Source organism: Armigeres subalbatus, unplaced genomic scaffold (assembly GCF_024139115.2).
Source record: "Armigeres subalbatus isolate Guangzhou_Male unplaced genomic scaffold, GZ_Asu_2 Contig925, whole genome shotgun sequence".
Lineage (NCBI taxonomy): Eukaryota > Metazoa > Arthropoda > Insecta > Diptera > Culicidae > Armigeres > Armigeres subalbatus.
In genome coordinates this window covers 197-16,516 of record NW_026943728.1, presented here as the reverse complement: position 1 = coordinate 16,516, position 16,320 = coordinate 197, and the positions used below count along the sequence as shown (strand labels likewise).

General features: G+C 43.3%; 2 protein-coding genes across 2 annotated transcripts; one reads left to right on the top strand and one right to left on the bottom strand.

Annotated features, from left to right (window-relative positions):
• The first annotated feature begins 200 nt into the window (after positions 1–200).
• LOC134204822 (uncharacterized) lies at positions 201–3,812 on the top strand. Its single transcript, XM_062679613.1, has 2 exons — positions 201–2,472; positions 2,640–3,812. Exons 1-2 carry the CDS (start codon positions 1,387–1,389, stop codon positions 3,807–3,809), a joined length of 2,256 nt encoding a protein of 751 aa, XP_062535597.1. The 5' UTR covers positions 201–1,386; the 3' UTR covers positions 3,810–3,812.
• Positions 3,813–6,943: 3,131 nt separating this feature from the next.
• LOC134204823 (uncharacterized) lies at positions 6,944–9,270 on the bottom strand. The gene is made up of 3 exons (XM_062679614.1): positions 8,469–9,270; positions 8,095–8,403; positions 6,944–8,032 (listed from the first exon to the last, which is right to left on the bottom strand). The coding sequence occupies exons 1-3, from the start codon at positions 9,268–9,270 to the stop codon at positions 8,013–8,015; spliced, it is 1,131 nt and encodes a 376-aa protein (XP_062535598.1). The 3' UTR covers positions 6,944–8,012.
• Between the last annotated feature and the right edge of the window lie 7,050 nt (positions 9,271–16,320).

Here is a 16,320-nt window from a genome sequence, read left to right as displayed (position 1 = left end):
GAATATGGCATGCCGGTCTGGGAGAGCTGCGCTAAAACCCACCACCTCAAACTTCAACGGGTCCAAAACAAATTCCTGAGGATGATCCTCAACACCCCTCCCAGGACAAGAACATCCGAGGTCCACCGTCTGGCCGGAATAAAAACCTTACATGAAGGCTTTGGTGAGTGTAAAGAAAAGTTTAGGGTCCGTTGCTTGCATTCGGATCAGGCTCCAATTAGGGCGCTAGTTCCAATCTAGGTTATCAAATTTTTTATTGTAAATATTAGTGTACATAGTAGTTAGGTTATCAAATTTTAAAAAACACACCAGCGCCTCCTAAAGGCCGTCATGATACATTATATTTTAAAAATTAAGTAATAGCATAATAATAATAATAATAACAATAATTGAAATTGAAGTTGGAGGGCCAAGCCGGCCGATCACTGTACATGTATAAAATGATTGTAGAACAAAAAATGTTTTAAATAAAGAAGAATTTTACTACTACTACTACTTTGTTGAGCTCATTCACTATTCGGAAGCCGCATACGGAGCATCGGAGGAAAGCTGATTCACTCATCCAGAGCGTCATCGGAGTTTTGGCGGCAGCGTGGCGATCGGCTGGTAACAAGCCGAATTAATTCCAAACCCGGCGGCAGTGACTTCTCCGTCGTTTCGACATCGGTTGGCGTCAAAGCGGTGACGGTGGCAGCAGGGTGACCGTCCAATACCTCCCACACTTCCGGACACCGATCGTTTTGGCGTCGTCTGGCAGCAAATCGGCGACGCGAGAAACCAGAGTAGTAACGCGACGGCCAACTACCCTGACGTCAGCAGACATCGCATCAAACAAACGGCCCTTTTTCAGGGCCAACAGTGATTGAGGAGCAAACGGTCCTTATCAGGACCAAGAGGAAGAGCGTGTAAGAGCCTACTTTCGGTCGCAATGAAGACGCTCGACTACGACAATGGCGCAGCAGGTAGCAGAACCGTACCTCCGGAGAAAGTACCTCCGGATATATTGAGACCCCGATTGGAAAGGCGGAGGTCAGAGAATTTGGACCCCGATTGGAAAGGCGGAGGTCAGGGAATATAGGACCCCGATTGGAAAGGCGGTGGTCAGAGTTTTTAGAACTCCGATTGAAAAGGCGGAGTTCAGTACAAATTAGATTTTTATTTGGTAAGGTAGAGGTCAACAATTTGACACCCCCAAAAAAAAAAACGATGGTCGATTGTTCATGTTCTTCAATTTGCAAGTGGAGATAACTTCACAAGAATAACAAGAAATGTAGCACTTGAATAAAGGAAATATAATTTCTCTTCGACAGGATCATAAAACGGAGCGCTGCTAAGAAGATATCGGAAGAATTGGCGAAAGTAAAAGCGGAGCTAGAAAAAACTCGGATGGAGAAGGAGGAGTTGAGCCGTATCCTGGCGGATAAGGACGAAGACGAAAACGAGTTCGCGCAGGTCAGATCGAGTACGATACGAGAGGAACAAGGCACACCGAATGAGACATTGCTCATGACAATGAATAACATGTCATTAAGCAGTCTCAATATCCCGGAATGTGCTCCATCGCACGGAGAATCTGAACTGAACAAGCGAGATTTTGACCATTGGAAAAATGTTCTGAGCGCGTCCCTGAATCTCATTCAGGCAGTTGAGGAGGCGACCAGGTTCGATGTGTTTCGCATCAAAGCTGGTCCATTTTTGATCGAGTTACTTGAGAGTACAGCAACACAGGTGGGAATGCCGGATGAGGAACGATTCCCATACTCAAATGCAATGGCCCGATTGGACGCTCATTTCGGCTCAAGAGCTTACATGCTATCTCAGCGGAGCAAATTGGCCAATATGGTACAAAGGAGCGAGGAGTCTAATATTCAGTACGTGAAGCGAGTTGCAGTGGCAGCCAAGTTATGCAACTATAAATCGGAAGAGGAATTCGAGGCAATTTCAAGAACGGTGACTAGAGGTTCATCAGATAGCCGTGTTAGAACCCTGGGGTACCGAGTTCTATCCGATGGAGGCTCCTTGAATGAGTTAATCGATCAAGTGCGCATCCGGGAAGTCGAATTGGAAAACGAAAAGGATTACCGGAGGCTGCACCAGCAACAATCAGCCACGGTAGCAGCTGTCTCGCACCGCCCTGATGAGTACGGTCAACGTCGACGTGGTCCATATGAAACTCCCAGAGGATACAACAGTAGCCGTGGCAGAGGAGGAGCAGTGTACCGCGGTCCGATGAGGAATCAAAGACTTGAGAAAACATGCTGGAGGTGTCTAAGCGCATACCATACACCGGAACAATGCTTTCATGCTGACAAAGTTTGCCGTAGTTGCAACCGACGAGGTCATATCGCTCGAGCATGCGTAACTCAAGTGAAGCGGGAACCTCGCAAGCGTGAATGGCCGGGAGACGGAATTGAACCTCCCTCCAAAATTGCCGCGGTCGATAAAACGAAAGAAGAAGAGGAAGATACAAAGGTAACGGAAATTGATCATGTATGAATATTTTGAGGTTTTGAATTGAAGAACTATAGTTGATTTTTTTGTTTTTCACTGAAATGTAATGTTTGAATTCAATAAAATGTAAAATGTCAATAAATGAAAAAAACTGGGAATGATTTTATTATATGCTGGAATTGTTACAGGTATCAAAAATCCCATCCGCCGATCCAATGAAATCCGATATTGGAAGAGTCAGGTCTAAGGACCCAGACGACAAATCAGCGTACGTTGTAGCATACGTTGCTGGAATACAGGTCCCCTTTTTCATTGACTCAGGAGCACAGGTCAATACAGTCACATTGGAGTCATTCGAAGCTATTCTTCAGAATAAATCAGCCAAGCAAAGCTTGTATGAACTATCGTACGAAGCAGATAAGACGTTGCGGGCATACGCTACCCAAGGAACTATTGATGTGGTAGCTACTTTCTCGGCAGAGCTTTTTGTATCAGACGAAAGACCAGTGACAACAGAAAAATTCTATGTGGTACGTGAAAAGAGAGCTCTTCTGGGATTTAACACAGCCATCCGGTATAGCTTGCTGGAGGTGGGTCTGGATGTACCAGTTAAAGAAAATAACGAACAAGATTGGCGTTGTGAGTTCAACCTGTACAGTGTTCATGTGGCCTCTACAAGCGAGTTCCCGAAATTCAACATCCCGGCAGTCACACTGACCTATGACAGATCCATGCCACCATCGAGAAACGTTTATACGCATGTTCCAGCAGCTTTCAAGGAGCTAACAACCCGAAAGTTGAAAGAATTGCAGGAATCCGGAATTATTGAAAAGGTCACAAAGGATATGGACAGAAGTTTTTGTTCTTCGCTGCTTGTGATTCCTAAGGGCAAGACGGACATCCGACTCGTCGTAGATCTGCGAGGTCCGAATAAATGCATTTTTAGGACACCTTTTAAAATGCCGACATTCGAGTCCATACTGTTACAGTTGCATGGCGCGAAATTCTTTTCGACAATCGACTTGAAGAACGCTTTCTTTCATATTGAGCTCGATAAAAACTCAAGGCACTTGACAAACTTCTTCGCCGGTGATGCGCTTTATAGATGTTGCCGTTTGCCATTTGGTCTTACCAACGCACCGGATATTTTCCAGGAAGCTATGCAAACTATCATTCTGACGGACTGTGAAGGTACTGTGAACTACCTGGACGATGTCATGGTCTTTGGGAAAACCATCGAAGAACATGACCAAAACCTCCAGAAAGTAATGAAAAAGCTTGCTGATCACAACGTGGTGATCAACCACGATAACTACTGCTTTGGAGAGGAATCACAACGTGGTGATCAACCACGATAAATGCTGCTTTGGAGAGGAAATTGTCAAGTTTTTGGGTTTCACAGTGTCAAACGAAGGCTGGCAGATCGAAAACGAAAAAATCAACGCAATCAAAGAAGCCCGGAAACCTGAATCTTCTGCGGAAGTGAAAAGTTTCCTGGGGCTTATCACGTTCATTGATCGATTTATTCCGCAAAGAGCAAATAAGACTCGCCATTTGCGAGAATTATCCAATTCAAAGGATTATTATTGGAACCAAGATCTTGAAGACGAGTTTCAGTATCTGAAAACCAACGCATGGAGACACATCAAAACGCTGGGATACTTCAATCGAGAGGATGCAACAGAATTGTTCGTGGATGCTTCTCCTTACGGGCTGGGGGCCGTTTTGGTCCAATATGATGCGGATTCCAGGCCTCGAATAATTTCCTGTGCTTCAAAGGCACTGACACCAGCCGAGAAGAAATATCCGCATACAAAAAGGAGAAAAATTCGCTGCAGGTTGAACGTGTGCCAGGAGAAATGAACATGGCTGATGCATTATCTCGATTGGTTACAGCATCCCAAGTTTCTGAATCATTCGATGAATCCAATGAGAAACACCTTTTGTATTTTCTGGATACAGGCACAATGGAATTCACATGGGACGATATTGAATCCGAAGCTGAGAAAGACGCCGAACAAATTTTGGTACGCGAATCAATTAGAAGCAACTGCTGGGAAAGAACACTTAAGCGATACGAATCAAGAAATTTAAGAGTACTCGGAGCATTGATTTTCAAAAACGATAGAGTGGTTCTACCATATGCTCTTCGAGATCGTGCTCTCAGCTCAGCTCATCAAGGACATATGGGTGCTGCATCGATGAAGAAGATCTTGAGAAACTATTTTTGGTGGCCATGCATGTCCAAACAGGTTGAACTGTTTGTGAAAAGTTGTGAAACATGCTTACGAATGTCTAAAAAGAATCCGCCTATTCCACTGACCAGTCGTGATTTACCAGATGGGCCATGGGAAATTCTCCAAGTTGATTTCTTCTCATTCAAGGACTGCGGCTCTGGAGAATTTCTTGTGGTGGTAGATACATATTCCCGGTATTTACATGTCGTGGAAATGAAGAACATTGACGCAGATAGCACAAACGCGGCGTTGAGTAGAATATTTGAAGTTTGGGGATATCCTATTGCTATCCACAGCGACAATGGTCCGCCATTTCAAGGAGAGAAATTCATCAAAACTTGGGAGAATAGAGGTGTTAAAATTAGAAAATCAATCCCATTGAGTGCCCAATCGAACGGAGCCGTCGAACGCCAAAATAAGGGATTGAAAGACGCTCTCACAGCTGCCAAATTAGATAATGTGAATTGGAGAGTATCGTTGGAACAATATTTACACATGCATAACAAGGTCCGCCCATTATCACGACTTGGCGTTACTCCATTTGAGCTGCTCGTGGGTTGGAGATTCAGAGGAACGTTTCCATTCCTTTGGGAAACACTACACGCTGATCAACTTGACCGAACGGATATACGTGAGAAAGACGCGAGAACGAAAATGGACAGTAAACAATATGCTGATTTGGCCAGAGGAGCAAAGGATTCCAACATTACTGTAGGAGATAGGGTGTTACTTGCTCAGAGCTCAAAACAAAAAGGGGATCCGACATTCGCGGAAGATCGGTATACTGTTTTGACTAGAGATGGAGCGAAAGTTGTGGTACAAAGTGACAGAGGTGTACAATACACAAGAAATGTCCAAGACGTGAAGAAAATTCCCATTGACCTACATGAAAATTACAATACTCCTGCAGTTGTGTTGAATGAATCGTTCCCCGAAATCATTCCGAAACATGGGAAAGAAAACGAAAATGTATCTGATAAACAAAAACGCGTGAGGAAGAAACCATCTCGTTTCGATGACATGATTATGTTTAGTGTATTCGATTGAAGAGTAGAGATGTGGAGCATTGTAGGGTAAGAATGCGATGAAATGAATAAAATAATGATAAAGCAAATTTAATTTGTTATTTGAAATAATTGAGAAAACGAAAAAATCTTAATTTCCGTGTTTGGTAACCCTATCGCATGAACATGCGCTTGAATTCAAATGCCATAAGAAGAAGAATTCATTTTCCCTCCGCTGTGTTGTCTACTCGAAGCTGAAAAACAAACAACTAAAAGAAGACGAAAACAAATCGGTTTCTCCTTCGCTGTTTCCCCTTCGTTGATGCTGATTGGTCGGGTCTTGCCAGCTCTCAGCTATAAAAGACGAGACCATTCCTTTGTTGAGCTCGCGATCATCATCTCATTCCAGTTCGAGACAGCAACACGTACGGACGTGTTTTTTGCTCGCGCATTTTTTTTCGAAGTGTTTTTTCTCGTTCGTTCGCTGTTTACGTTTTCGCTTGTCGCGTTGGCGTTATTTTCTCCCGGACCCGTCATGGGAGACTCGGTGGCCGATTCGGTCGCTGGAAAAGTGCCTAAGCGCACTGCTCTTGGAGGCGCGGGTAACCCCTCCAAGCAGCTTTTGCAGAGCAACGTGTTCTCGCCGTTGCCGCTTGATGACGCCGGCAATCCGCCGAAAAAAGGAAGAAGCAGCAATCGCAGCTGCCGCAGGTGCAACCGGAGCGGAAGGAGAAGTGCCCGCCCGTGTTTGTGAAGGGCGATCCGCCGGATTTACGCCCAAAAATTCGCCAGCTGATCGCTAAGGGGCTGAAATGTACTTTTCGGCTCTGCAGCGAGGGCGTGAAAGTGATGCCGGCCAACAGGGACCATCATCAATCCGTCGTGGAGTTCCTCGAGGTCCACAAGTATGAGTACTACACTCATGACCACCCCGGCACGAAGCCGCTCTAGGCTTTGCTGCGAGGACTTCACGACATGAAGGAGGAAGAGCTCCAAGCAGAGCTTGAAAGTTGCGGACTGAAGCCAGTAGCCGTCCACAAGATCGCTCGTCACGACAAGGCGAGGAAATATCGCGACCAGCTTTACCTGATCCATCTGGAGCAATGGTAATAGATACGAAATATAAATTGACAAATGAAATAATAATTATTTATAGAAGAGATTAAAGCAATTGGAACACAACCCCTTTACAGATGATACTCTATACAAACAAAATGTGATCTAGATCACTATCCTTGATAAGCTTTGGTAGAAATTCCTTCCTGACTTTTATCTAGATAAGTTCTCTTTAGACCTGGTGATAGTTGAAGGGCTCTTTGGAGAGTTCTTGTAGAGTCAAAGGAAATAGAGGAAAAGATGAGTCAGTCTTTTGAGGATAGCTAACAGCGACGGACGCGAAATGGAGCACCAGGAGGAACATTCGGCTGCTATGGTTTCGGCTGGTGCATACGTTAGCATGGCCAGCCATGAAGAACGTCTTCTAGTAGAAGATGGCGTCACTTTGTCCATTCAATCCGGTTCTTCGGTCGGCGGTTACGACATTGGCTCAGCCGGTAGCGCAACCGAACCACCGAAAGCGTAAGTATTTCCAATGAGGAATAAGATTAATCTAGAAACTAAAAAACGGAGTGATTGAAAATAATTACCGGCCGGTAGTTGAAGGCCGGAAGATGTAGAGAAAAAAAAAAGTAGAAGGTTGTATCCGAGACACGACCGCCAATTGGACGTAGGATTACGTAAGTGTAGAAGATTTTATTTTGAAACTCTAAATATGTTTCTTGGTGCTGATTTTTGAAGATAGGGCTGTATATTCAATCTGGGTTGGAATATCCTCGACATGTCGCATATCCTGGAAATAAATGGGCGAAAACCCGATTGTTACTATAAACTCATTTCGGTTTATAACTATAAGCAGAGTATTAAAGAAACAGAAGATCGGTAAACAACAGCCTCAACAACATCTTCCTCCATGAATATTTGGTGGCCCTGAAAAGGGCCGTTTGTTTATGTTGGCTTGAAGCCTTTTGAAGTGATGTACGCCGTGGTCCCGATGAATGTTAAAGGATGTATCAATCCACTGTTGGGCTGAATCTGTAGAAAACAAAGAAAAGAACAAAACGGAAAGAATGTTTCATATTAAATACATTATGATCTAAATATAAATTTAGTTACCAAATACTCAAGTTTCATTTTCAGGATCAATTATCTATTTTTGCTACGGACTGTCCGGCTGATGTCAATGATTGGTCATTCTGGTTGAAATCGAACGTTTTGGCAGATGAACTAGCGGAACAACGACGATCAGTGACGTTAATTCACTTCACTGGGATGGCATCGGTTCTAGAATAAAATAACATAACTGATGAAGAGAACTATGTTTAATTCTAAATCATTAGTTTTACCTCGGGACACCGCAAGAATCGACAAAATAGGCCGGTGGTAGGAGAAGTACGTGCAGTATCTCCTGCATTCCACACTTACGTTCCGGGCGAACGTTAGATCGAGACATGTGCCACCCAGAGTAGTCGCTATTGTTGGATCCGAAGCACAATCCAGATAGAGAAACTGCTTCATGAACCAGATGAAATCTCTGTTCTCCTCTTTCGTCACATCAATATTAAAGTCTCCCGACACTACCACGGGCATGGCAACATGGGTGTACTTTATGAGGTTGCGCACTAAGAAATATTTCTTTTGCTTCAGGGTGGTACCTAGTAAATATTCAAAATTTAATGCAACACACTTAAATACAAACACAACTACTATTTGATTATACCTGGTGAAATATATACCGCAAACAGTAACGTGCGGGTTTCCATGATCGAAACCTCTGCAGCACAGCAGTCCCCATATTCGTCTGCTACACTCAATGCTGGGTCATAGCTTTCATTGAGCTTCGTAATGGCGTGAGAAACGGCCATAGTCGACGAACCAGCACGTTCAAATATTGCCACTCCTCCCGCTCTTGTTCCGTCACGCTTCTCTTGGCAAACACAAAGGTATCCATTGATGTTTGTGGTTGTGCCGTTGTCAAGCCAAGTTTCGCTCATTGCAAGCAAATCAACGGCGGTAAGCACCCGATCTGTTGCAATGTCCGACGAGTGTGCATTCAAACTTTGTACATTGATGCTCATCAACGTACAAGCCAACTTGTTTGCGGTTATAGCTTCCATGATATCGTCTGTAATGGTGCGCATACGATGGTTACTCAAACGTTCAAGTTCCGTCCGAAGGTCGTTCATTCTAGGGGTCATAGAACCCTTTCCGTGGTGGAACCGGAATGAGTTACTGGCATTCGTCAGATACAATCCGTCGATTGATGTAACCCTGGAAAGACCAACGTAAACTAGCTGCTGTTCCTGACCCTTATCGTAATTATATACGACTTCCGAGAATGTGCCTCCCTGGGACTTATGGACTGTGAGGACACACGCACTTACAACGGGAAACTGAACTCTTTTGCACTTAACACCACCGTTAAGGGTTACGTTCGCCGATCGTTTGACGATTGGAGTCCAGCCTGTTTGTAGCACCCCAGGTCTCGAATACACCAGCGGTCTGGCCTTCACTCTCAACATCTTCCCAATGGACTCATTTTCTAATGCCATCCAAAGCCTCGTGATGCCATCCAAAGTACTCAACATGCATGGGCTCTCCGATCGCTCCGTTCACGATGCCATCTTCGACATCCACGTTGGTGGTCAGCATATAAGGTGTACCAAGAACAAGACGCAACAGATACGGTAAGCCACCAGTCTCTACTACACTCATCTTATGTACCTTTGTGCGAGCACTGGCCAGCTGGGAATTGTCCTTATAACCAGAGTATAGGTCATCTGCAGTACATTCGACAGCCTCTCGATCCATCAACGCCACAGAGTTATACCATTCGACATCAGCGTTCCGATGGAATAACCGGATCCCTCGAGGGACATGCTGCCGACACCACTCCTCCGTACGGAACCTGCTTTCAATAAGCTCGATTTCCTCAGACGACATCCGCTCACCGTTGCCAATTTTGTGAGAATGCTGGAGAACTGCTCGTTGGTTTGTCGCATAACTTGAACCAATGGGTAGAAGTCGAGAGATTGCCATAAAACGGCGCCATGCATGGAGTTTATGCTCGGTTTAAACACCGCCCGTGCATTGACCGGTGGCAATTGACGAAGATCGCCGCAAAATACGATCGGCATTCCACCGAATGGATCGTCGTAGTTCCCCGTGATTTCTTGAAGCCGGACATGTACTGTGTTGAGGACATCAGCACCCAGCATGCTTGTTTCGTCGATAATGATGAGCTTCACGTTGGCGAAGGCGTTCCGGTACAGTTGTAATGCCTCGAAACTCAGCTTTGAGCTTTGCCTACGCTACATGCAAATCCGGAATGCGGAATGCACTGTTGTTCCACCTATTGCAACCGCTGCTTTTCCAGTGGATGCGCATGCTACATAAGCGTTGTGTTGCTTATTATGAGCTTGGCTGTACCGGTTCACTGTCTCCATTAGAATGCGCAAAGTGAACGTTTTGCCACAGCCCGCCGGGCCAGTGAAGAATATTTGCACTGGTTTGCAGTTTTCTTCAGAGGAATGCAAGCTGTGGATTACTTGCACAATCAAATCCCGCTGCTCTGCATTCGTGGCACGCACCATTTCACAATATTCTTGCTTTGACAAGACATTTGATCGCTGTTTGACGACAGCTGCCAAGGGTCCTGTTGGCAAGTTGTGAATATCGTCATCATTCGGCTCCATGACGATCGTGCGGACGAACTCATCGCGCTTCTGGTCGGCAATCACCTGCTGCTCATCGTCTTCGCTGCATATGCGAATGTATTCCTCCACAACCTGATCCAAGTTCATTTCGCAGTCATACTCCTTGTGCTTTGCCAAAATGGCGGCCTCGTTGTCTTCATACAACTTCAGGAACTTGTTCCGATCAAGTACATCGCAGACTTCATTCCTGAACGGTAGGAAGAGGAGAACCATCTCACGCTTATAGTCGACCATTTCCGCCATACTGTATGAGCACCAACGCAATACACGGGGAACTAAACGGAGTCTATATGAATGCTTCGTGGATCTTTCTTCCGAATAATATGCTGCGAAATCCGCCAAGCAGATATCATCCATTCCTCGGCGCAGTTCATACCGTTGGATGATGTTTAGCGTCCACACATCGGTGGAATTGTCGTCGAGATCCTCTTCGTCCATCTGTTTGTTCCGCTTCTTAGATTTTATTCGCTCTTGTGGCCACATTGTCGTAATAAACTCAACCTAAAACGAAATTGAATTCTAAATTGTGAAAACTATATCATTTGATGAATGGTACCTTGCGGCTGGCTTCTGACATCGGTTGCCGAAGCAAATACCAAGCAGCCTCCTGGGCAAACATTTCCACGGAATTTAACATTTTATGCTGACCTTCTTCAGCAATCCATTGTAGTCCTGGTCTGGATGCTCTTACCTACGCATCCGGACGGTCCGGACGCACCTACAACGTGGTATTTGCCGAACGGGCTCAACCTGGTCGATGACAGAAGGCGCAGAAAGATGTTTACCAACTTGGATCTTCGCTGACAAGTGTAGCACGCTGGAGTGCAGACAACTGTTGCACAATATCGTCCATTTCCGCAATGTTAGAGCCACCAGAAAGCTTCCGCAGAATGCTTAGTAGGTGAGGCCATCTAATTTCATTTGCACTCATCGTCAAAAACATCGTGGGTTTCCCCAGCTGCCGGATCATGGCGAAAACATCCCGTTTTCTTTGCAGCCAATATTGAACGGAGTTCGGAATAGATTTCAGAAAAGAGAGGTTACGCTCAATACAGCTTTCCAAAAATTCCCGATCTTGCAACTGCGCCCTTGTTATGTTGGCCGTGCCCATGCATTTAAAGGTATTGTTCAATTCTTCCGATACCCGCAGCCGCATGATTTTCATGGCCATATACAAAATATGCTCCGGTCTCGCGCCCCGCCGATCCCGACGTCGCACCTCGCTAGTAGCCATCATGAACGCTGTCACATGGACTTCACGGTTGAAGCATCTCGGATGACCAAGATAAATATCGGGAAAGACAGCTCCTCAGCAAACTCATCGTAGATAATGGAAAGCGGTTTCTGATTTTGTGCCGGTGCAAGTTCCAGACACTTGTCTTCATTCCACATGAGCGTATGTTGTTGTCCAATCATCATTTCTACCTCGTTCATCTCGTCGACGACTTCAAGGTCTACTGCCCTACGTTCCTCCGAAATATCCGTCTGCTCTGTTTGTCCGATCGCAGCCAAGTTTTCTTCATTGAAAACAATTCCATTCCGCCTGTAGAGCGGTGTAGTAACCATATAGTTCAGCCATGCTTTAACGGTACCTTTCTTCACGTAGCCGGACAAGTAACTTGATTTGTGTATGAAGTGTTTCTTGATGCACACGTTGATAGCATAGTCGTCATCCAGGTGGCGGGGAAGTTCGCCTACCATCTGGGCCACGTCGACTGGAATGTTGATAATTTGGCCGATTATTGCCAAACTACCTGTTGCATGTTAATGAAAATAGGTTAGGAAAATCATATATTTATTTGATGTAATACATTTTTAAGTTAAAATAACTTTCCCACAAACCTGCAGTATGCCGCAAACGACGAAACTGCATGAAATTGATCCTGGGAGACACCAGTCTTGTGGTGAGTGGGTCTAGCGGAGGCAAATTGGACGGAAACTTGGGATATGTAAAGCCATTCGATTGCGACAATGTGGGAATTGATCCGCGGTTCAGGCTTGTTCGACAAGTAGCACACGCCAAAAATCCTTCCACCGTTTCGAAATAATTTGTCGCCAGTAACACGGCAGCATTTGAGTCGGAGATTGGTTTCAAATCATTCCTGAACCAGATTCTAGCACACACATCACAAGCACAACCGAAATCGTTTTCCACGAAACGTTTCTGGAACTCCCGATCAGCCCGATCGAAATTGGGTTTGTCTTGTGTTAAAAGCGAAGAAATATGTTCGCCATCATCAGCGACAGCAGACACGTTTTCTTCAAAGTCACCACGCTCATCATCGACATCTGCTCTTGCGGACTGCATCACAACATTTTCACCGGCGTCGGAATCTTCATGATCAGAGTTTACGACTGTATCAGCACGGATTAAGTTGAATTCTACTCGAAGAAATTGTAACACGGGAAGGTTAATCCTTATTGACAGACAGATATACATAATTGACAGATGCATTCGCATTTAAAATGACTGTACCAAGTACAATAAGACTTTTAAAAACATAAAAGATGAAATGAAAAATTATTGCCAAGCGTACTATAAACAACAATAGCATAGTAATATAAAATTCAAGTAGCATGTGTTTAGGATATTGTAGGAGTAGAGTCCCGTCCGTTGTCATTCAATAAATAAATAACACCATTTACACTTCAACTTACTTCACATTTATTTCTCTTCTATTTTTATTTTTTTTTATTTTACTTTCCACTTTCACGTCCGTCCACAAGCACATCATTCTCGAAACTGACTAGCATTTTCCTGTTCAATCAAAGATGCTACCCGAAGTCATATATCCTCTCTCTGTTTCTCTTTTCCCTTTTTCTGATGTTCCGCATAACATTGGGATGCACCTTGCAGCAACCATGGAAACATTCGGGATGCTCAATATATTATTCATTCCTACATCCTTCTTCTCCCCTACTCTATAAATATCTTTTATCAATATTAGGTTTTTATGCTTTTTTGTATTTATTTTTTCTTATTATATAAAGAAACCCTTTTTTACCTGATATGTTAATTGAACAAAATTATGAATAGAATCATAAACGAGACTGTCAAAACTCAAATATATATATATATATTAAATAAAGGGCCGTCGAATACCTGAAAATATAAATCAATTTAATAAAAGATTTCCATAAAGAATACTTACCAAACTCCTAAAATTTTCAACGATAATTTAAAAATGATAAAAGTTTATGAAAACATGTAAATATTCCTAGAATATATTTATTTAAGTCACTATCCGCAAATTCGACACAGTTGTTTGGAGTGTTTTGACAAATGTCAATGTCCTTTACCCCTGCGTTTAACAAAGAATAATTAAACCTCATTGACATCGACTTTTGACTAAGTTCAATTCTTTAACCCATATATATCGTGCATTTAGACCAAAACTGTTTGTATGACGCTGATGAACTAGCAACAAGACCCACTTCCAACGAGATTCACACGGATAAATGAAATAAACATCCAGCACTGCACGGTGTGATCTGTCACAAAATCAATCTTGTTTTGTGTCTGGCATTAAATTGAAGTTCGCAAGAAAAACGTCGGAAGTCGGAATACAATTTAGTGCAGGCGACACAATAAAAGATTTCGATAATACTTTTGTGATTTGAGCTTATCATATACAAAAAGTATTCAAATATCTGAAATATATAATATCTCCAAGTATTTTTATTTACTATCTCACAATTGTATCCTTGTTAAATATCAATAACATATTTCGGAGAGTAAGTTAGGTTGAGATTATAAGTCAATAACCGAATGAAACATTACATAGCGACTGTGGGTTTCGAATATACCTCTTGGTTTTAACTCCCAACGTCATGCAATATCCGTATCGAGTATCTCAGTTTATGTACATATTTTCATACCCGTATGAAAAACCTTACAAGATATGGAAAACCCATACAAACCCATACGAAAATAATAATACACTTCATTATGATTATGGCACCTAATGAATGAAATTATATGCCGAAATAATTCTCGACTCACTTGTTCTGAGGTGGCATTGCGCATCATGATCCGTAAATAAGAAATAGACCTCTCGACCGAAGCATCCATTAATTTTCTAACATCTAAGAACATAACGATGGGCAGATTGTACTAACCCGCTCAACGGTTGTGTTTCTTTACACACATGAATTACTCAAGTCATACTAGTCCTTCTTAATCGATCGCTCACTAAGAGATGTACTAACCTTATCAAAGTTTTTTTTTTTACAAATGATCTACCCAGATCATACGTCCGCTCGAATTTAAAAGGCATCAGAGACGCACCAGTCTGCTCAAAGATTGGATTTTATTCGGATTCTTCTTAATCGATCGTCCACTTAGAGACGTAATAACCTTTTCAAAGTTTTTTTTTTTCACAAATGATCTACCCAGATCATACGTCCGCTCGAATGCAAAAGACATCGGAGACGCACCAATCCACTCGAAGAATGGTTTTTCTTTAGATTGGTCCTTCTTAATCGATCGTTCACTCAGAGACGTACTAACCTTTTCAATGTTATTTTTTTTCATGAATGATCTACCAGATCAAATGTCCGTTCGAATGCAGAAGACATCGGGGACGCACCAATCCACTCGAAGATTGGGTTTTATTTAGACTGGTTCTTCTCAATCGATCGTCCACTCAGAGACGTACTAATCTTCCAAAGTTTTTTTTTTCTCACAAATGATCTACCCAGATCAAACGTCCGCTCGAATGCAAAAGACATCGGGGACGCACCAATCCACTCGAAGATTGGGTTTTGTTTGGACTGGTCCTTCTTAATCGATCGTCCACTCCGAGACGTACTAACCTTTTCAAAGTTTATTTTTATTTTTTCATGAATGATCTACCCAGATCAAACGTCCGCTCGAATGCAGAAGACATCGGGGACGTACCAATCCACTCGAAGATTGGGTTTTATTTAGACTGGTTCTTCTTAATCGATCGTCCACTCAGAGACGTACTAATCTTCTCAAAGTTTTTTTTTCTCACAAATGATCTACCCAGATCAAACGTCCGCTCGAATGCAAAAGACATCGGGGACGCACCAATCCACTCGAAGATTGGATTTAATTTAGACTGGTCCTTCTTAATCCATCGTCCACTCCGAGACGTACTAACCTTTTCAAAGTAATTTTTTTCATGAATGATCTACCCAGATCAAACGTCTACTCGAATGCAGAAGACATCGGGGACGCACCAATCCACTCGAAGATTGGGTTTTATGTAGACTGGTTCTTCTTAATCGATCGTCCACTCCGAGACTTATTAACCTTTTCAAATTTTTTTTCTCACAAATGATCTACCCAGATCAAACGTCCGCTCGAATGCAAAAGACATCAGGGACGCACCAATCCACTCGAAGATTGGGTTTTGTTTGGACTGGTCCTTCTTAATCGATCGTCCACTCCGAGACGTACTAACCTTTTCAAAGTTTATTTTTATTTTTTCATGAATGATCTACCCAGATCAAACGTCTACTCGAATGCAGAAGACATCGGGGACGCACCAATCCACTCGAAGATTGGGTTTTATGTAGACTGGTCCTTCTTAATCGATCGTCCACTCCGAGACTTATTAACCTTTTCAAAGTTTTTTTTATTCACAAATGATCTACCCAGATCAAACGTCCGCTCGAATGCAGAAGACATCGGGGACGTACCAATCCACTCGAAGATTGGGTTTTATTTAGACTGGTTCTTCTTAATCGATCGTCCACTCAGAGACGTACTAATCTTCTCAAAGTTTTTTTTCTCACAAATGATCTACCCAGATCAAACGTCCGCTCGAATGCAAAAGACATCGGGGACGCACCAATCCACTCGAAGATTGGATTTAATTTAGACTGGTC

Bases quoted from the DNA above. Each gene is read 5' to 3' on its own strand.
- LOC134204822 (XM_062679613.1), top strand. From the start codon at position 1,387: ATGGAGAAGGAGGAGTTGAGCCGTATCCTGGCGGATAAGGACGAAGAC. The intron at 2,473-2,639 runs GTAACGGAAATT...GAATTGTTACAG, and splicing joins AAGAAGAGGAAGATACAAAG to GTATCAAAAATCCCATCCGC.
- LOC134204823 (XM_062679614.1), bottom strand. From the start codon at position 9,270: ATGTTGAGAGTGAAGGCCAGACCGCTGGTGTATTCGAGACCTGGGGTG. The intron at 8,404-8,468 runs GTATAATCAAAT...AATATTTACTAG, and splicing joins TGCGGTATATATTTCACCAG to GTACCACCCTGAAGCAAAAG. The intron at 8,033-8,094 runs GTAAAACTAATG...ATTTTATTCTAG, and splicing joins GATTCTTGCGGTGTCCCGAG to AACCGATGCCATCCCAGTGA.